The sequence below is a fragment of the Engraulis encrasicolus genome, chromosome 23 (genome assembly GCF_034702125.1).
Source record: "Engraulis encrasicolus isolate BLACKSEA-1 chromosome 23, IST_EnEncr_1.0, whole genome shotgun sequence".
NCBI classification, from domain to species: domain Eukaryota; kingdom Metazoa; phylum Chordata; class Actinopteri; order Clupeiformes; family Engraulidae; genus Engraulis; species Engraulis encrasicolus.
The window spans coordinates 32,313,862-32,335,990 of NC_085879.1; the positions used below are offsets into that span (position 1 = coordinate 32,313,862).

A 22,129-nucleotide genomic window follows, 5' to 3' on the forward strand; every position below is an offset into this window, starting at 1 on the left:
TGTATTTTTCAACAAAATCATTCAAACAATATTATTTTCATACATACTCAGAATTAGAATTGCAAAATGCATAGTAAGAAACAGAAATCCTTGAAATACAAAGCCTCAATCATTCAATTTCCTGAGGTTAAATGCAATACAGCCTGGTCACATAATGTCATGATACTTCTTCAGTCACGTTTGAAATGACCAGGTGCTTTAAAAGCAATGCATTCTTATGCACATGGCCTTGTGGTCGTTCCCACCTGGACGTCACTAAGGTTACGTAACTTAAGTTTGCAGAAGATTGACAAAACATTAGTATAGTGCAGCCATTGCAATTACTGTAAGCCCTGTGTCTGTGACTGTCAACATCACTCTGCATGAATGTCTGAAAATTGGCAATATCACATCAAAACACCACAAGTGAGAAAATAAACACCTTGTTCATGGTCTGAGCCTCCACAGCAGCCTCTCTCACACTCATATCACAAGTTATTTTGCTTTAAAAATGGTAAATATATATCTATTTATTTTAAAAACCCAACCAAATAATATTTTTTTACAAAAGTAATATCGGTCAGTGATCTGCCTTCCTGAGCTAGTGTGATGATGGAGTCTGGTATGTACAGTTCGTACATTGGGCGTAGTAGCAGCAGTGTTTCACTACTACGTTTGGCTGATGCAGCGTCTCGTGGGTCATATCCAGGGCTTGTGTAGTTGTGCTCACTGAAGGTTTGTCAGGGCTTTGTAGCGGCACTTCACCAGTAGGCCAGGGCAGTGTTGCTGCGGTCAACGAAAGGTGCTGTGGCTCCATAGAATGCATTCCACTGTAAAAGGAAAAACAAACAATGGTGACCGACCTCATCATAAGCCTTCCAACGCCCCCCTGACCTCATCATAAGCCTTCCAATGCCCCCCATAGTTTAGAAAAATAAAGGACTAATATTCCCCAATGAGAACTAAGCCCTGCCCCCACTCAGCTGTATCCTTCCCAATGCCCCCTGGGGGGCTGTAGCACCCCTGTTGAGAAACACTGTAGTAGATAGCTCCTTTAGAATTCTTGCCGATTTTACACTGTTTCACACGATAGTTTCCCTTCCTTTTCAAACAATCTAAATATGTATTCCAGCTTTGCCTCTGTTTTTGAGGGCTATTAAATTGTTTTAATGTTCAATTAGAATAGGTAGTTGTCTTGATTGATACAATTGTTTTAGAATTCTTTCAATCGCCCTTTCAGTGCTTGTTCTGCGTTTCTGCTAAGCAACATTGTTAGCACCATTTCCGCAAATCCACAGCGTTAGTAATCTCGCAAATGTTTTTGGGATCCAAGTATGAACGTCAATGGTTAGCACACACACAAAAAACAGGCTGGTCTCCTCTTACCTGTGAGCCATAGCAGCCATAGCAGTTCCGTGGTCTCATGGGGTCATACATGTCCTGAAACAAACAAAACCAACGTCACTAAGTCTGACTGACAGCAGTGTTGCCAGATGTACGATAATTATCGTATTTGTATTATGATTTTGTCCATTTTGACCTCCGTACGATTAACAAAAACATGACATACGATAATTTCAGCGCTGTCATTCAGTTCATTTAAATGCCTTGAAACAACAATTTGGGTCTTGTACGATTCATTTCCTCCCAAAAACGACAATTTTGAGGTTTTGCTACGATAATTCAGCATTTTCCATCTGGCTACACTGATTGACAGACAGTGTATGGCTGTGGTTCCACAGCCATTAATCAAAAGCACACATGTAGCCAGTGGGACCTGTAGTAGGCCTACAAAATGGTATGAGACATGTGGCCATCCTATGTTTTGCATGAGTTTGCCGTGGGTTGGCTGGATGGGGCATTAGGACCCAGAGGTGACATAGCCCGTGCAAGCAGCATAAATTCACTTCCACTTCCTTCCATTGAATGCCGTCTTTGTTTCTTTGATTGAAGTGTTTTAGATTTATTCCTTCTGTTTGTTTTATTTTTACTTAGATGTGTTAATCTTGGTTTGCCGTGTACTGGGGTTCACCGTGTAGTGTGAGTGTGTAGATCCCTCAGGGTTTTTATGTCAGTTTCGTCCACTTCTTATGCTATTAGCCATTCCCATAATATGGTTGGTTTAGACAGTGGCAGTCTGTGAAAACGGTCGGGGTTCCAGCTTTTCATTTTACGTTCGCAGCCGGTGTAAGAACCGCGGACCATGTTTAGCCAGCCTACCTAGCCACATGATTGAGTAGCCTGCATCCGGGTCAGAGAGTTGCAACAGTGAGACACCTCTGAAAACACTGGCCAGTGAATACTGTGTGGTCCGATGATCTTCTCTGTGCCTCGGTTTGATTGACGAGACCTTTGTGATGAAGTGTGTAGCGTTTTTGAAGTTGTTTATAGCGGGGAAACATCAGAAAATAATAGGCCTATAATTGGCCCCGCCGTGATGCATTGGCTGCGTTTTTCGCCAAAAAGCTTAAAATAAGCTAACTCCATAACGGCGCGGCATTGCCCAGAATGGTTCATCATTAGATACATTATGTGGCATGGGAAAGCGATGGTGAAACTTTCATTTTACGCCGGAACTATCCTTTAAACCCCAACATCACCAATTGACTTGCATGGGTTGTTTTCCCCCACAAATGGGCGTAACGCACATGGAAAACGTCACGCCGTTCATGAGTATAGAGCTTGAAAGTCCCGCCCCTTAGTTCCGCATTTCACGGGACCTAAGCTGACCATCTAACAACATGGTAGCGAGTTTATCTTCTGATCTCAGTCATTATATGCGCTGAGCTACAAATATGCTGTTTAAGAGGCTAGATAAAGATTATTCTTGCAGAAGTATCAATGCTTTGTTCCGAGGCCGTCTGCATGAAAAATGTGAAGAAACACAGCTTTCTAAAAAGTTTGGGGGTTCGTACGAAAAATTAAACAAAAATATCAGAAACAACATATATGGAGCTCGTGGCACAACCCGAAGGGGATCGAAATATCTTTTTAAAACCGCCATTGGATTACACGCTATGATTTTCGGCTAAAAACGCTGTTGAGGTCCCATGAAATCGGGGGAAGTGACGTCACTTTCAAGCTCTATGCGCCTCATGTTGGTTGTGGAGTAGGAGAGAGAGGAGGAAAGCTGGAGGCCAGGCGCAGATGGGCAGTGAACTGGCCACTCACTGCGGGCCCACCAACTGGAGTGTGTTGTGGTGTAGGGCTGAACACCCAGAGAAGGTTGGACACCATCTGAAGACATCTGCTCTTGGCCAAAGGCAACAGCTACCTACTGAGGTGCTGAGCAAGGCACCGCTAGGTGTATACAGCAAAATCACATAATTTGTAAGCCCTACATTACCCTACATTACCATTTAAAATCAGCACTGGTAACTATCACAGATTTTGCAACTTCTTGCAACAACCTAATAGCTGAAGAAAATCATGCAACCTTTTTAACACCTCTATTAACTGAAATAGCCTATCAAAACAACCTCAGTTAAGCCCGACATGATCAGACCTGTACGTTGTATACAGCCGTTTTCCAGAGTGATGGCACCTACCTGTCTGGTACATGATGGAGGCCCCCAGTATGGTGAGGGGACAGGGGGAGGCGGGCCCGTCCAGCCTGGGTCCCTTCCTGGAGGAACAGCCATAAGCAAAACAAGCATAAGTGATTTTATTTTCCTCACACCTCAGCTGGCAGGTGTGTAGGAGATGTCCCATGGGTCACTAATCAGACGTGATTCACTGATCAGACAATTCGAAAAAAAAAAACCTGCACACCAACCATATAGCTGTTTTCTTCGATACACAATATGTGTTAAAGAAGACAGTGAAATGCTCAGTGTGTGCGGGCATTTTTTCAAATGGTCTGACAGCCATGAGCAAAACAAGTGTCATATGCAGGTCACCAAACATGCTTACGGTGCCTAATGATGAACATGCAGTAGTAAGCATCAAAACGCCTCGGTCCTTTTAATTTTGTGTACCTTACATTTAGCCATGGCGTTTGTATGAAATGCGCTTTAAAATTATATACCAATGCATTCATTATGATTATAATTAGAAAAAATGAACACACATGCCAAATAAAAAAAAATATTAATTAATCAACTAATTAACCAACTGTCGATGCCATGTATTGTAAGGCGCGTTCCAGGTTTTCTAGCAGTGTGCTTGTCCCCTTTTACTGGTTTTGTGTACTTTAACACATTTAGCTTTGATGTTTGTATGAATTATATTGCTGTAATGTTATCAGTATTAAAGTATCAATATACCAATGCATTCATTATGATTATTATTAGAAAAATAAACAGACATGCTAAATTAGAAAACAATTAATTGATTAATCAACTAATTAACCAATCGTCGATGCCACGTACTGTATGGGGCGTTCCAGGTCTTCCAGCCATGTGCAGGGGGTCTGCAGTGATTGGGTTTGTGTTTGTACTTCTGCTTCTTGCGTTTGGGCGGCGTGGGGAGGACCTCTCGCGCCTCCTCCTTGTAGGCTGCCAGCAGCCTCTGTGCCTCCTCTCGGGGCCGCTCCGTAAACACCACCTCCTCCAACAGATCTCCCACCTCCGGCAGCGTGAAACTCACTGCACGCACACACACAAACACACACAGCACTGTTCAGCAGAAGTGACTACTATCTTGAAACCCACTGCACACAACAACAACAAGCATTTATATAGCACACTTATATTTATATATTACATTTATACATCACAACCGGGGCTTTAAATTACCTTTTTTCACCACTAGCCAATTTGGCTAGTAGATGCTAAGTTGGCAGGGGTTAATTTAGATTCTTGATCACAACTTTAGAATTGAGTCAAAGACACACACACACACACACACACACGCACACACACACAGCACTGTTAAGCATAAGTGACTACCATCTGGAGCTCTTGCAGACAGTGAGAAGGATTTCCCTGCAACCATGTCAATAAAGCTGTACTCAAACTACGAGACTCTAAGCCTGATTGTTGCCTGAAACCACCCGTTATGACAATCTGGCGTAGCGTCGACAGAATTTCAGCTGCCCAATCTCAAGTCGTGTGTGTCACTTCCCAACATCAAAATTGGATAATAATTTTGTTGTGTAGTTCATGCACAACAATTTATTAGCAGTCATGTAAATTACTAAAATTTCTAACATCCACATTGTGACCTACATTTCTCTGGATTCGCATGCATGAATGAAAAGTGTTTTTATGCATATTTCTGGGGGTGAAAATCACAGCCTCCATGACGATACAATTTGATAGTGATTTCTTAAGGCAGTGATTCGATTATTTCTGACACTTAAGAATGGCCCACGATACAATATGATTCGATTCGATTACACTTTTTTCCAATTTCTTATCCAGTTCTATTATGTTATGGAGCTAAGGCATTGGGCAGGGGCCAGCGATTCGATGAAGCGATACTTAAGAAAGGCCCATGATACCATACGATTCGATTTGATCATCGACTGTAGGATCGATGCATCGATACGTTTAGATTATTATTTACACCCCTAAATATTTCTGAGAGAGTATATTCTCGGCGTCAAAAAAGAGGAAAAGGAGAGTGCTGCGTTCGGTCAATTGTTCGTAAAAGAATCAGGTGCTTTCAGAAAGAACATGATAACTTCAGTAATTGGCTTGTGACTATCTCCAAAATGTGAAGGTCCAAAAAGAAGGTTCCTTGTTGAAAGTGGTAGTCAGAATGATCCGAGGCACACTGATCTTAGTGAATAAAGTTAAAAATCCTTTATTTTAATGGATAACGCCTATGGGTTTCGAGTACAATCAGTCTTCATCAGGGCAAACAGATTTGGATTCTCGGCGTGTCTGACCTTTGATCTTCAGTAGGTTCTCCTGTGTCATGGCGCTGCCCCGCTCCCGTTGTTGCTGTACCCGCCGCGCGTTCCAGTCCTGCTCCGAGGGGAAGACCACCACCGCCCTCCGCCGAAACCCGCTGAACAGGAGCATCTTGTGGCGCCGCGCTGAGGCGTACACATTGGCCTAGAATAATACATATTATTAGTAATAATTGATAATACTTATATTATTAATTATAATTATTACAATATTATTATCTGAGTTCTGACACATTGGATAAGGGTGGGAGACATTTAGAGGGCTTATACAATGAGAAGAACTGCAGAGTGGACCGGCGGCCAGGGCTGCTTACAGCTTTGGCCAGGCCCATGACAAAGTCATCTGAAAGAGGATTTAGTAGACAGATACTGTGTTTGTAATAACTGGACAGGGTGGGGCACATTTGGAAGACAAATATCACATTTTTATTGTCATGTCCTTGTTATTATTATAATCATCTTATGACAGCTAGCTGAGGGGTACACACTGCTCTGAGTGGGGGATTGGATTGACAGACAAAGATAATGTTTCAATTATTTTATGAGAAGAAGAAGAAGAAGAAGAAGAAGAAGAAGAAGAAGAAGAAGAAGAAGAAGAAGAAGAAGAAGAAGAAGAAGAAGAAGAAGAAGAAGAAGAAGAAGAAGAAGAAGAAGAAGAAGAAGAAGAAGAAGAAGAAGAAGAAGAAGAAGAAGAAGAATGTATTGTGTATTGGTTGTGTTGTATTGGTTCCCACCTGGTCCAGGATGTAGTTTCCTCTCCTGCCTGCTGCCTCCCTGATCAGCTCCGTCACACACTGAGTGGCCTGCTGGAGGACCAGTTGCCTTGTAGCATCGCTCTCAACTTCCTATTAAAATACACACAGAGAGTGCGTTTTAATATGCGACCTTGTCTCCTCCACCTGCCTCCTCCACTTGCTTCTCGTCATGATGACATCACTGACAACAGCATTATATTTCAATATCTTGCAAAAGCTCAATTGTAAAGTCTTTTTCTCATTTGCAATTGGGATGGTGAATGAAAAACAGTCCCTCAAAAGTTGTTGTGGCGAGGCTGACAGCTGGGAAACTTTATCGTTTTCTCCACGGAGGAGGGGCCAGGAGGCGGGACGAGGAGACAAGCACAAGTGGAGGAGGCAAGGTCACATATTGGGATGCACCCACACACACACACTGAGTGGCCTGCTGGAGGACAAGCCGTCTTGGAGCATAGCTCTCAGCATCCTATGAAAACACAGCGCGCGCGCGCGCACACACACACACACACACACACACACACACACACACACACACACACACACACACACACACACACACACACACACACACATCTACTGAAGAAGAGTCAACTTCCTTGGAGCATCACCACATGCATTCATGCACGCACACACTAAGTGGTGTACATACGGTACATACCATGTGTATGCACTCATGCACATTGTATGCACTCATTTTCAGTATGTGTGTGGGTACTGATCTCTGTGAAGGTAGCCATTTCTTTGGGAGAGGTGTGTATGGACTCACCGTGGTCCTCATGCAGGCCATCAGGGCGTCGGTGCCCAGCAGGGTGTAGCGCTTCTCTGGGTGCTGAGCCAGGTGAGCCTGGGCCCAGTGGCTCTTCCCCACACCCGGCAACCCCACCATCAACACCACCTGCAACATGGCATCATGACAAGTACAGTGAGGTTTAAAGAAGCTACCACACGCTGACCATTTCGCTGTTCTTTCTTTAATAAACGCCGTTTCAGGCCTGATGAAGGTCTAGTACCGAAACGTTGTTTATTAAAGAAAGAACAGCGAAATGGTCAGTGTGCAGGAGTTTCTTTAAACCTCACTGTACTTGTCTTGTTCTTGGTTTAACCAGCTATCATGTGTGTGCACTACGCGACGCTTCAAGTTAACGCGTAGCTCCACAACACCAATCCCCTGCATATTTCTCTGTTCTTGGCAAAAGTAAAGGCAGGACAGACACAGGGAGGGGCAAAGGTGGGGTGGCTGGGGGTTATTCCAAGAACATGGTTAAGTGATAAACCTGACTATGTTAACTTAGATGAAGTGGTAAACCTCCTGATAGATAGATTGATATGATTTACCAGTACCTCAAGGTTAAAGTAATACTAAACCATTTCTGGAAATAAGCTCATTTTACATCTCTCCTTCAGTTAAATAATTGAGTTACTTTTAACCTTTCGTATCTTCTGTTCTTTTAGCCATTCTCTTAGTCGGGTGATCCTACTTCTAGTGACAAGCTAGCAATTATAAAAAGCTTTTGTAATGCATTGCTATCAGTTTACAAAACGAAAAATAAAACAATAAGTAAATTAAGCTTTGCACAGTAAAGTGAAGCAGTACCTCACACTCCTCTCTGGATGGAGGGGGGCGCGGAGCCGCACTCCTCTGGTGGGGCTGAAGAGTGTGGAGGGGGGTGAACCCAATGGGACCCTGGTACCATGGCGGCGACCCCAGGGGGTCAAGGTTCAAGGACACAGAGCAGTTCTTGCACAGAACGTGGGGGTACAGCGTGCGACCCTTCAGGCGGGATGCGGGCAGTCGAAAGGCCACACCCAGCGGGCGGCCATTTTTGAAGAAGGACAGCTCTGATTGGCCCGAGTCCTTCACCCACTGTAAAGGACAGAGAACATATCTGATGAAGAGCGTACTGTATCACTACCTTACTTTAAAAGACAGAGAACATTACATTTAGTTGATGCTTTGATCCAAACTGACATAGACTATTTATTTAACATAGGTGGTAAGGTCCTCACCCCGTTGCAGCATGGTGCCAACATGAAATAACACAAAGTTACTGGCTGTGAATTTCACAGTGTGAAAACACTCTTGCTACTTCACATTAAGCATTGTCATCTCGTCATTTCTCAGCCATGGCCAATGAAGGAAAGTCCTACACTACACACTGGACCTCTAGGTTAGCTAAACAAAATAAATCTTTATTGTACACCAGGAGGGAAGATACGTACCGCATAGCAGCCGATGATGTCGCCCTCTGAAAACGGCTCCCCAAAGTCCTCCCTCCTCCCCTTGTTCACCTTCCTGCCTCGGCTGTCAAACGCATATGACCCCTCAGTCTCACCTAAAAACAAGAACAAACAAACAAACAAAACCTTCAGTATGAAATCTGCATGACATTCCAGCCTCTCCTTAATCCACTTTTATACTCCACCCACTATCCATGTCCATTTGAACTTTTATCATATTGGCACTCACCAAGCTGTAAGCTGGTTTCGTCTGTGGACCAGCCCACCCGCAGCACACAGGGCTCCGCATCCAGCTTCCTCCACTCCTCCTGGGACGAAGACACCAGCCTCTGCACATACTACACACAGGAGATGGAGAAGCGCATACGTCAGTGCACACACATGCACATGGACAAGGACACACATGCACATGGAAAAGGACGCGCGCGCACACACGCACGCACGCACGCACGCACGCACGCACGCACGTATCGCCCCACTTGTACCTACCTTGACCTCAAAGCTGACCTTCCCTGAGTGGACTCCGTGGCTGAGTCTGCAGCCGGACCAGAGCAGGGGGAAGCGCTCCCAGAGGAGGGGCTGCCCACTCATCCCATCCGGACCCACTTTGAAATGCAGGTCACCGTTATCTGAAAGATGGACAGAGATTTATTTTTATTTAAAGATTCCCATCAGCTTGTGCCATAGCAGTTTGCTGGTGTTCCTGAATCCTGGGGTCCCAATTAAAAATGTATCACATCCTTTCATGTTTCAGGAGTTGCATCTAAGATGGAGGATATACAGAGCAGAGAATCATATATGAGAGAGATAAATCAGGGTGGCTCTATTCCGGTATCCATGTGATGTCGGGTGAACGACCCTTTAGGAGACCTTCGATTAAGACACCTTCGGAGTCTTGAAGTTGAGAATGAATGGAGTCCCCTGAGCGGGTTTGACATAGTTTTCTCTCTCATACGATTTTTGTACAGACATTTCCCGTTTACAAACATTCCTGTCTGCCTGTGCAGCTCCCTCTGATTGTTTGGAAATTGCTGTCACTCAAAAAATGCCCTCAAGTGGTTGGCTGCTAAGCATCTTGTCCCTCCTCACAGTGCAGATGTTTGTAAACGGACAACCTATCTATAGCAATACTCATCATGATCATAAGCCACTTCCTGAACCTTTACTATACTCTTTACAAGAAGTAATTAGAAGGCATTCTGCCTGGAACAGTAAATAACAATTTGGTCAGTTCCGCTTTTTTTTCAGACGTCATGTAATACCACGACAGCTAATGCCCATAAAGTAGTTATAAATTGGTCATTAGTCAAGTAGGTTTTATTGTCAATTTCTTTACATGCACTGGTCATACAAAGAATTTGAAATCATACAAAGAATTTGAAATTACATTTCTTGCTTTCCCATACAGACATAGACTAATTAAGGTAAGGACATAGACAGTATAGACATAGACAGTACTTATACATGGACTTAAGACAGTATGGACATAGACAGTGCTCATACAGACATTTAAAGTGCAAGACTGGACAACAGAAGACTTGTAGAGGACATACATTAAGAGGTATTTGTTGTGTTTTTGTGCTTTTCCTAAAAAAAAGTCCTTTATAGCGTTCTGACATGGTAATAGTAGCATTTTGAAGAAAATAAATATAAAAAGGTCTGTCAAGTACACCAGCAGCAGTGTGTGTGTGTGTGTGTGTGTGTGTGTGTGTGTGTGTGTGTGTGTGTGTGTGTGTGTGTGTGTGTATGTGTTTAGTGCAGGTAGAAGGTGCGGTGTGCGTCTTGTGTGTGTGTTCGTGTGTCTGTGTGTGTGTGTGTGTGTGTGTGTGTGTGTGTGTGTGTGTGTGTGTGTGTGTGTGTGTGTGTCAGTGTGTGTATGTTGGGTTTAGTGCAGAAAGTGCAGTGTGCTTGTGTGTGTGTGTGTGTGTGTGTGTGTGTGTGTGTGTGTGTGTGTGTGTGTGTGTGTGTGTGTGTGTGTGTGTGTGTGTGTGTGTGTGTGTGTGTGTGTGCATGTTTTGAGTTAGTGCAGGTTGAAAGTTCAGTCACAAGTATAGTAGTGCAGGTGGAATGTTCAGTCGCAGATATGGTCATTAATGTACCGCAATGAACATGTTTCTTAGATAATCCACTAAAATCAGAAAAAAGAATACATACAATAGTGGCATTAGCTGTGGTTGCACCACCCTGGCGTATGCCATTACTAACATATCATTCGGCCCTATTGCCAAAATTGCCATGCCACCCAGTCCAGTCCTACTCACAGGAGTTCAATACCACCCTGTCCTCATCCATCTCGTCTTCGCTGACTGTATTTGCATCAGGGGTCTTCGCTCTGGAATGGAGGACAAACAAACAAACATTATAACTGGTTCTAATACAGTATACAATCGTTGGGTAATACTTTATCTCTGATTGGAGTCGCCAGTTTCGAGAAAAATAGAAAGACACTTGTACACACACAGTAAAGAAAAATAGGAGATTGCATAATCTTATGCTTAGCTGACACCACATCCAAAGAAACTCAAAGTCATTTTACAGGGTCTTACTCAAGGGCACTTCAGCCATGGATCACATCCTCTCTTTTCATACAAAAGTGCATGATCCGGAATGCTTAAATCCAATAGGATTTCCTGTTCATACAAGCTGGTGTATGAAAATATGCATACAATTGATGATATGGTCAAAAAATCTAATTCTGCTCACCATCATGCCCCATGTTAATCGGCCCACACACCCTTGCATCACTTTACGATCACACCTTCAAATAAAGTGTTACCAGGAGTTAAAAGCCTTCTCTTACCTGTTGTATCGCACCTCCTCTTTGAATTCATAGTAGCTCCTGTCCCTTACTATTTCCTCCAATGGCCTCTTCTTACCCTGGCCTTCCTCCTGGTTCTGCAATGGTGCTGTAGGTTCAAATGAAATACATGTTATACACAGAGAAATATGGCACATGGCTTCATAATTAGTTAGCACAGTCGACTGCAACTATTTTGTTTTGACAACCATGACTGAGGTACCCTGATCATGGTACCGTCCTGCCGCACTGCTCCCTTGAGGCGCCATTGGGGGCTGCCCCCTTGCACGGGTGAAGCATAAAGGCAATTTTGTTGTGTGCAGACAGAGTGCACTGAACACTTGTGTGCTGTGGAGTGCTGTGTCCCAACAACAATGGGAGTTGGAGGAGTTTCCCAGTTGGGCTTTCACATGTTGATAAGTTCTATAACCATGTCTCCACAAACAAATGGTACATGTATTATTACATTATTATTATTACATTATATTACCCAAAGTGACTTACAATTATTTACAGGGTTTTTTACATGATCCCCTGGAGCAATGTGTGGTCAGGCAATGGCTCTTCAGCCATGAATGCAGTGTGGTAGAGAGAGGTTAAGGGTGGGATTTGAACCTAACCATAAGCCAAGGCAGCCCTATTGTGTGCAATGCAAATGCAATGACAGCAGCAAGTTTGTGCAAGCATTTACACCAATGACTGCAAATGGGGGAAGCTGCAAACTTACCTGTAAACGCATTTACACTTTTAAGGCGATCATGTCCCTGCTCCAGTCGAATACCTTCTTGGGACTTAGGTAAATATATTGACATGCCTGGTTTATCCTTCTTCTCGCTGACAACGTATGTAGAGAGAGGGTTCCCAATCTTTGCGGTAGATCTAGTGGCATTGGCAGTGTCGGTCATCGTTGCTGTCGTGTTGAGAACTTCTTTGGGAGTCAACTGACATGCAAGGGACTCTTCACTAACGACATCAGGCGAAACCGTGCGGCTGGAAAAGCATACCTTTTCGTTTTCATCTTGCCTTGTGACTGACTTGACTGTGTGGACAGTATAGTCCATGCAAACAAGATTTGACTTGAAAGCACAATCTTTTGAATTACTTGGGATTTCTTGGCTTGCTGTAGTCGCGTCGTCTCCCTTGCCAGAAGAAATATCCAAGACTGGTGTTCTCTGTGGAAGGACACTTGTGTCAATCAGTGCATTTACCTCTGTCTTTTGGTCAGGCTGGATCTCGGGAGTATTTTCTTGTTTTTCTTCGATGTCCAAAATAATTCCCCCAGTAACGGACGAACCATCTACATCAGGCAGCTGTTCTTCATCTGTTCTTGACTGGCTTTCGAGAGCAGACCAAAGACGTGCAACAAGATCAGCTTTCAAACCTTTGGAGTCCAGTCCCACTTCCTTCAGTTTCTCACGCAGTTCTACCACTTTGAGCTTCTTAACTTCGGAAAGCTTCATGGCGATTAGTACTTTGTTTTGTGTTACTGGACGTAAAAACACACAAACTACTACTGGCCTACTACAAGTTCTACTGTAACTGACTGTCCAACACAACACACAACAGACCACCTCACACTTCATTGGCCTGCCATTAACTAAGCCCGCCTTCAGATTCAAATACAAGATGCCTATTGGTGCGTGTAGACAGACACGTAGGCACATTTCCGGCAAAGCCCTTTCGCTTTTTGGCTGCAGTTTCGTCAGAATTCCACTGGGGGCAATAAACGGAGTGCAAAATTAATGGGGCTCATTGATTGTATAGAATACATTACATGGGGACAAATCATTGTATTATTTTTATGGGGACAAATGGAGCTTGACTGCTAAAATGGTCAATTTCACCCAATTCATCTTGAGAGCGTGTGCATGAGTGTGTGCGTGTGGGTGCGCGTGCACGCACAAGTGTGTGTGTGTCCATGTGTGGGGGTTTGGGGGTTAAAGGGACAGTTTGGTCAATTTCAACATGCAGTTGTAATGCTCACACTACCCTGGACTTGTCAGTGCCTGAGATTTTTTTTCTTCTTCTTCAGCTGTTTCCGAGATCCTGGTCATTGTAATGGGGGCAGCTCTTTGTTTACATTTCAAAAAAACATTTTTATTTATTCCCAAAAACATCCAAACGGTTATAAAACATCAGCAGACAACTAGCAAACAGCAGTACCTTTTGGGAAAATATTTGGAGTTGGCCTAGGTTTCATTTTTTAAAAATGTAAACAAACGCTGCCCCCATTAGAATTGCTCATATCTCGGAAAGGGCTGAGCCGAAAAATGTGCCATCACCAGGTACTGACAAGTCAAGGGTAGCGTGAGCAATACAACTGCATGTTGAAATTGACCAAACTGTCCCTTTAAGATACAAATGGGAGTAGGGTGATCACTTGCCAATAAGTCCAAGGGGTATGCTTCTGAGGGACAATGTGGGACAGACCCTGGCGTGCTTGCGCATTCACTAGAAAAGGTGGGGTCTGTCTTAAAGGTGGCTGCCTTCATCATAGGCCTAAAGTGCAGGGGGAAATCCTGTCTTTTGTTCATAGTACGGCCCTTGGAGGACTGTTACTAGCAAGGCTGCGCCCTCCTAGTGACGCAACACCTTCGGCGTCTCAAAGAAATTTGAACGTCGATGATAATCAGGCTAGACTTTTAGGGCCCTTGAAGGAATTTGAAGTGGCCCCTCGAATGAAAAAGGTTTACCATCCTTGGCTTACTGGCATGTACAGATTACTGCATGGGCCTACCAGGCCCAGGCACAAGGGCCCAAAAGCCAAGGGGGCCCTGAAGCCCAAACCGCTAGATTTCCATTCTCATATTGTGTTATCCTTGAACTTTCAAACCAATGAAGAAGCCTGTCAGTCAGTTCATATTAGTGTCATTTTTTTTTTTTTTAAACAAGTGTCAGACATGTGGGGATTTTATCTTTTTATTTGTTTGCGGTGCTTTTTAATATAGTGCTTTTAGATGTGCAGTGGTTTCATAGTGCATGTTTTACTTGGTTTGCTGTGTTCACTTAATTGTTTGCTGTGTTTTACCATGTGCACCTAATTGACTTTTTAATTGCTTTGAGATGGACAGCTGCCTGAACAGTTATTGTCTAGCCAATCGGTGCGCTGGAATGATTATGGGGAGGGGTATAAAGAGGCATGGTTTTAGAGGCTCCTGGCATTGAAATAAGTCGATTTTTTTTTTCCGGTTGACGTCAGACGCCGGTTGTCGCGCGAAACTTGAATCCTTTGGGATAGTTTGTTGTGGATATTTCCTTTCCCTTTGCATCGATTTCTTCACAAATGGGGAAAACAAAAAAGAGGAAGAAAACTCCGCTTGGTCCGGAAAAAGAGCCAGAGTCTTGTGAGGGAGAACTGAGTAGCTGTGAAATGGATGATGTGGATCTTCAGCAGGCAGATAGCCAGCCAACGCAGGGACATGTCAGTGGAACAGTGGAGACGAGGGCCAGCGAAGGACAGGTAGGACCTACACAAGATAGAGAAGGAGCAACTGTGGAGATTAAAGTCATTTTGAGGTTTGGGGAGGAGGGAGGACTTAAATCCATGAACCCAGTCACTCTGACAAATGCTTTAAAGAAAGATGTGGGGGATATTATTCGGGGTGTGGTTCTGAATGATGGAAACCTGTTGGTGATATGCAGAGACAGGGGGCAAGGTGAGCGTGCATTTGGCTTAAAATCTATAGAACAACGGAAGGTCATTAGTGCAAGTTATGTGGGAGTGCGTGGCCGATCTCTTAAAGGGGTGATATGGGGAGTTCCATTGGAGATGTCTATGTTGGAGGTGGAGGCCAACTTACAGGGGGGGAAGCTGAGAGGGGTGAAGCGCATGCAAGCATTTCGTGGAGGTGAGAGGCGAGATTGTGAGGGTGTCCTGTTGGAGTTCGAGGAGGATATACTTCCAGTGAGGGTGTTTTTAGGTCTGGTGAGCTATACAGTACGCGAATATGTGCCCAATCCAGTGAGGTGTTTTAAGTGCCAAAGATTTGGGCACATAGCTAAGATGTGCAATGGAAAGCGCCGGTGCGCTAAGTGCGGTGAGGACCATGAGTATGCCGATTGTGGATGTGCTAAACCTGTGTGTTGCAATTGTGGTGGGGAGCATAGTGTGGCATTTCGGGGTTGCGAGGAATTGAAGAGGCAGAGGGAGATTCAACAGGTAAGGGCGCAGCACAAGATTACATACGCGGCGGCAGCTAGAATGGTTAAGCCAGTTAGGGGTGGTGAGGTCGTGACTGAGCGTAGCCAAAGACCTAGGTCAGATTCAGGTAAGTTAAGTCAAGTGGTCTCTGTCGACGTAAAGAAGTTGGTTACGTTTGTGGTGGCGGTAATTAATTCTACTATGGAAGTTAGATCTAAGTCAGAAAGGACTCAATTGATTGTGAAAGCTGCGATGTGTAATCTGGGGTTGACAGATTTGACATGGGAAGATGTGAGTAAGGAGTTGTACTATCAGGCTAGGTCAGAGAAGCCAGGTGGATAGATTAATGTTTAACATCCTTCAATGGAATGCCAGGAGCCTGCTTGCCAATGGGCAGGAGTTCAAGAAATTTATTGATGATCTTCCGTGTAAGCCAGATGTTGTGTGTGTTCAGGAGACTTGGTTGAGACCGCATTTGGATTTTAGAATTAGGGGATATGTGGCTGTTAGGTGTGACAGGGTGGGAGGGGGTGGTGGTGGTTGTGCTTCATTTATAAAGGAAGGTGTTTCATTCAAAGAGGTGGGTATAGGAAAGGATCAAGAGTATGTGTCTGTGGAGGTTTGGACTGAAGAGGGTAAATTGAGTGTCATTAATTACTACAATCCTTGCAATACTCTGGATTTGGATAAATTTTTGTCTCTGGAGGGTATTGGGGATAGTAGGGTGTTTTTTTGTGGTGATTTTAATGCACATAGCACTTTATGGGGGTGCACTAGAGACGAGCCAAATGGTAATGTGTTGGAACAGCTGATGGAGGAGAAAGGCCTTGTCTGTCTTAATGATGGACGAGGAACTAGAATAGATGTGCGCACTGGAAATACTTCTGCTCTGGATTTAACGTTGGTAAGTAGCAACATTGCAAGTTTATGTGAATGGGAGGTGAGGGAAGACTCAACGGTAGGTAGTGACCATTTTCCCATAGTAAGTACTTTTTTGTTTAGGGGGGTTGTAACCCAGGGGGCGGTTGGTAACAGATGGATATTTGATAAGGCTAACTGGAACCTCTTTAAATATACTGCTGAAATAGAATTGGATAAGATTGTGATTGATGACGATATTGAGGCCATGGATAATGAAATTAGGAAAGTTTTGATTGAGGCTGCAGAAGGCTGTATTCCAAAGAGTAGAGGTGGTGGTGGTGGAAGGAATAGGAAGTCTGTTCCATGGTGGACTGATGAATGCAGTGTAGCAATCAAAGAGAGGAATATAGCGCTGGATGTGTTAAGAGACACCTTGACTTTTGGAAATTTAGTGGCATATAAGAAGGCTAGGGCTACTGCACGAAGGGTTGTAAGACAGGCAAAGAGGGTAAGTTGGAGCAAGTTTTGTGATGGGATGGGGAGAACTACAGCTGTAGGGGAGGTTTGGGGTGCAATCAAAAGTATGAGGGGGATTCGTAGAGAGAGGCAATACCCTGTTCTTAAATCTAGAGATGAGGTGGCAGTAGCTGATGAGGAAAAGGCTGAAATGATAGCTAAGGCCCTGGTTAAAATACACAGCTCTGATAACTTGACAGTCTTAGGCAGGCGTGGACGGGAGGTAACAAAAGCAGCTTACCCAGATGTACTTAGGAGGAGGGAAGGAAGTGGAGGAGCGATGGATGCCCTATTTACCCGTGTGGAGGTGGAGAAGGCTATTGGGAGGTCTGGTAACTCAGCTCCTGGCAAAGATAATGTGTGTTATGCTATGCTTAAACAACTGGGGCCTATGGCAATGACTAAACTTGTTGGATTTTATAATAAGGTGTGGGAGCTGGGGATTTTACCAAAAAGCTGGAAAGAGGCAGTTATTGTCCCTATAAGAAAACCAGGTAAGGACCCGTCCAACCCGAGCAATTATAGGCCCATCGCCCTTACGTCACATATGGGGAAGGTAATGGAGAGAATGATTGCTGAAAGACTGATGTATCATATAGAAAGTAAAGGTAGCATGTCAATCCATCAAAGTGGTTTTAGAAAGGGGAGGGGAACTATGGACCCTGTTGTGTGTTTGGAGACGGATGTTCGGAAAGCTCAAGCTAACAAAGAGTCTGTTTTGGCTGTATTCCTTGACGTAGAGAAGGCGTACGATATGGTTTGGAAAGAGGGCTTGAGAGGGCTTGATGATCAAGTTAAGTGACCTTGGTATATCAGGGCGTGTTTTTAATTGGATTAAGGATTTCTTATTTCACAGATTTATCCAGGTTAGGATAGGAGCGGCCTTGTCGGGTTATTACCCAGTGGAAAATGGGACTCCCCAAGGGAGTGTGATAAGTCCCCTGCTCTTCTCCATTATGATTGACGATGTTTTCAAGAAGGTTGAGGATGGCATTGGTCTTTCACTTTTCGCAGATGATGCTGCAGTATGGAAGCGGGGGAAAAATATTGGCCATATAGTGTTGAAAGTGCAGGGGGCAATCAATTCTGTGGAGAAATGGTCATACGCTTGGGGCTTTAAATTCTCTATAGAGAAAACTAAGATGTTGTTGTTTACAAGGAAGAGGAATATGAAAGTGACACTGAAAATGTATGAACAGGAAATTGAACAAGTCAAGGACTTTAAATTCTTAGGTGTGTGGATGGACTCTAAATTGACATGGAACTCTCATATCTCATATGTGGTCAAAAAATGTAAGGGTGTCTTAAATGTGATGCGTTGTCTTCGGGGGATGGATTGGGGGGCTAGTAAATCAGCCTTGAAGAAGATTTATATAGCCTTGATTAGATCCGTGCTGGATTATGGGTGTGTGGTTTATGACTCTGCGGCAGTGACGTCTCTTAAAAAGTTGGAGGTGATTCAGGCGCAGGCGCTAAGGCTGTGCTGCGGTGCATTTAGGACTTCCCCTGTAGCAGCCCTTCAGGTAGAAGTGGGAGAGATGCCACTAGCCCTGCGAAGGAAACAATTGATCATGCACTATTGGGTTAATCTCAAAGGGCACTTAGAGAATCTTAATCCTGCAGTTCATACTTTGCAGATGTGTTGGGAGAGTGAGCGGGGTAAACGGGAGTGCTTTGGTTGGAAGGGTAATAGGCTTGCAGATGTGATGCTTTTCGCTCAGATGCGGTTTTCCCCCATTGTGGCGTTGCCTGTAACTCCCCCATGGCTGTTTCCTCCAGTTAATGTGGACTTCAGTATCCTGGATAAGATGAGGTCACGCAAGCCACCCACTGATGTAACGCAGATTGTGGAGGATAAGCTAAGATTCATGTATGGCGGCTTTGTACCAGTGTTTACAGATGGTTCAAAGGACCCCGAATTGGGGTGCACTGGATTCGCGTTTGTCATCCCGTCTCTGCATATCGCTGTCAAAAAGAGGACTCCAGATAATTTATCCGTATTTACAGTAGAGTTGTTGGCAATTTTAGATGCTCTTCAGTGGCTGGAGAGTGCCAACATTAAAGAAGTAATTATATGCTCTGATTCATGCTCTGCACTACAAGCAATCCAATCTTTCAGGTCTACTAGTAGACAAGATATAATTATTGAAGTCTATGAGAGCCTTTATAGGTCTCAACAAAATATGCAAGCCTCTTTTATGTGGGTTCCTGCTCACAGGGGTGTTGAGGGAAATGAGGAAGCTGACCAACTGGCTAAGCAGGCGGTGGTGGCAGACGTTCCAGATATGGAAGTAACTCTCAGTAGAGCGGAAAGCAAATCACTGATAAAAGATTATTTTATCAAGGAATGGCAGGATGACTGGGAAAGGACTGTGAAGGGGAGGCATCTATTTGTTTTTCAGAAAACTGTGGGTTTAAAGGGAAGAGTAGCGATAAGAAGTACAAAGGAGGAAAGAGTTATCACTAGAATCAGGATAGGACACACTCAATTAAATAAGTCACTTCACATCATAGGGAAACACCCATCAGGTCTTTGTGAATGTTGCAGGAAAGAAGAGTCAGTGGAACATGCATTACTTCATTGTGATAAATATATTTCTCAGAGGAAGCCAATTCTTCAAGAGCTTAGGAATCAGGGTAAAGGCATCAGTCTGGTTAATTATGTCACTAGTGTTAGACAGAGTATTTTTTCACCTTTTTAAAAGAAACAGGTTTATTTAAAAGGATTTGAAACACTAGTACACACACACATACACAACGCACGCACACACACACATACATACACACACACACACACACGCACACACACACACACACACACACGCACACACACACACTTTTTTTTTCATACTTTAGATTTAGGGAAAGTAGACTCTGGCTCTTTTAGGACAGTAGAGGGCGGACATGCGCCTGAACTGAGCGCTACTCGCCCATTAAACCCTCACAGAAGAAGAAGAAGAAGAAGCTCTTGGCATTTGGCGGGGGGATCGGACTGGAGGCAGCAGCAGACCAGGAGAGGAGAGACGACGACGACGGTGAATGAGCGGACCGACCGAAAGAACGAACCGAACCGAACCGAACCGAACCGAACCGAAGCTGAGCTGGACGACGGCCACAGCCAAAGGAACGTGAGCAACCCCTTTGAATGTGTACTCCTCTCACCGTATGTCTGTGCTGCCTGATCCCCCTGCCTTATAGCCCGGACCGTGTTGACCAGAGACTGACGAGGCCAGGAGGATTTGGAGTGGGTTGGAGCCAGGCCACGTTTCCAACCACTACGAATTTGAACGTAAGAGTCCTCCTGTGCCCATTCCATTATTTGGTGCTGCATTAATTCCTGAACAGAGACTAACACATGATCTTTGCTGCCGAGGTGTGCCGGATCCAGATTGAGCCACGGACTTCGCTGGAGACCCCCCTCGGCCACCTGGATGTGACTACCCCCAACACGGTTTGGGATTCAACAAGGACTGTGATGCTGGTGTGAAACTGCCCAAGAACGAGACCACCCGGACCTTAGAGACACTGCAGCAGTGCTGCTTTTAGAGGACCTTTAGTTTTAAATTAATAGAAAATAAAAGTATATATATATATATTTTACACCTCTTGTCTTGTCTTCTGTGAACTGGGCATTCTGAACCTTACTTTTAATGGTTTTAAACAGGGCTTTTGCCCGACACAAGATCAACAATGGTTCATATTTTTCCAGAAAAACAACAGCACACACAGTGATTTCTGTCGTGCCTTTATTCTCATACCGACAAACATACAGCACCTATTGTTCAGTTCATAGTGAAACATTAACAGGGCCCATATTACAGGTTACAGTGTTTGATATCATTAAAACTGTATGTTGAGCTTGTTTTAGTGTTCTTGGCGCTAACCTTGTAGTATCAGGCTTGTGGTATCTGCATGATAGCAGTGCCATAAAACTATGAAGCGCTCAAATGTGAACTGTTGTTGGTAGCTTGAGGCTCTGGTGACATGAAATGGCATCTGGCTAAAATGGCGTTTAGAGCTTGAGCTTGAGCACAGTGGGTTTTATGTTGGCTGTACAGTTTTGAGGGTTGTAAATGTTCCTTTTAATAAAAAAAATGAAAATTATATATATTACATGTACAATTCACAAACAGTAAGTAACCATAGATCTTTCTTTAATAGGACATTGGAAAATAATAAAATATGAATGATTTCCGTTTTTACCAGTGTAAATATGACCTCCTCCAGGTGTGCCAAAGCAAAGCCAGTAAAATGTGCTCCAGTTAGGGGTGAACATGTATCTATATACAGTACAATGTACAGTGTATATAAATTGTTTTCTTAAAAACATTTTTTTTAAAGGAATATGAGATGTTAGTAGGCTACTGGTAGTTCTTTACAACGAAGCAGCACATTTTGACAGAACAACTGTTCTTATTTGCATCTGTATTGAGAGTGTGAAGGAGAGGGATCCTCCCTTCTCATGCAGAGGGGAGACTTTGTAGGGAAAATATTGTATGTTATGAACTGGTGGTGAAGTCCAATAAATGAGTNTTAAATCTCTATTTGCATCCGTAGGGTGCACTCATGTGGTCAACAATAACAGTTTAATTCTATATCGCACCTTTCAAAACACCCAAGGTCGTTAAATGTCTTTAAAGGTGTTTAAATGTGTGCACACATAGCCTACTGTATGTGTGTGTGTGTGTGTTTATGTAACTAGCCAAATACCTCTGAGAAAAGATGTTTTGAGCTGCTTTGTGAACATGGCCAGTTAATGGGCACTTTGGATATGGTTGGATAGTTTATTCAGGGTGGAAGCAGTTACTATATGCGGAAGGCTCTGTCACTGGTGGTTTGGTCGCTAGTGAAGCCTATGGCTGATGTTAAAGCTACAGTATGATGTTTAGCCAATTATTTAGTCAGATGCTTTTGGTTTGCTTTTTGTCTTTTTTTACTTTATTCATGATAGGACAGTGAGAGAGTGTGACGAAACAAGTGGGGAG

The 22,129-nt window shown here is 43.8% G+C and overlaps 1 protein-coding gene across 1 annotated transcript; it reads right to left on the reverse strand.

Annotated features, from left to right (window-relative positions):
• Positions 1-650: 650 nt before the first annotated feature.
• si:ch211-107m4.1 (heterogeneous nuclear ribonucleoprotein U-like protein 2) lies at positions 651-9,452 on the reverse strand. The gene is made up of 11 exons (XM_063190718.1): positions 9,319-9,452; positions 9,059-9,167; positions 8,812-8,924; positions 8,186-8,455; positions 7,358-7,486; positions 6,571-6,681; positions 5,813-5,981; positions 4,350-4,565; positions 3,528-3,604; positions 1,366-1,419; positions 651-809 (listed from the first exon to the last, which is right to left on the reverse strand). The coding sequence occupies exons 1-11, from the start codon at positions 9,418-9,420 to the stop codon at positions 741-743; spliced, it is 1,419 nt and encodes a 472-aa protein (XP_063046788.1). The 5' UTR covers positions 9,421-9,452; the 3' UTR covers positions 651-740.
• Between the last annotated feature and the right edge of the window lie 12,677 nt (positions 9,453-22,129).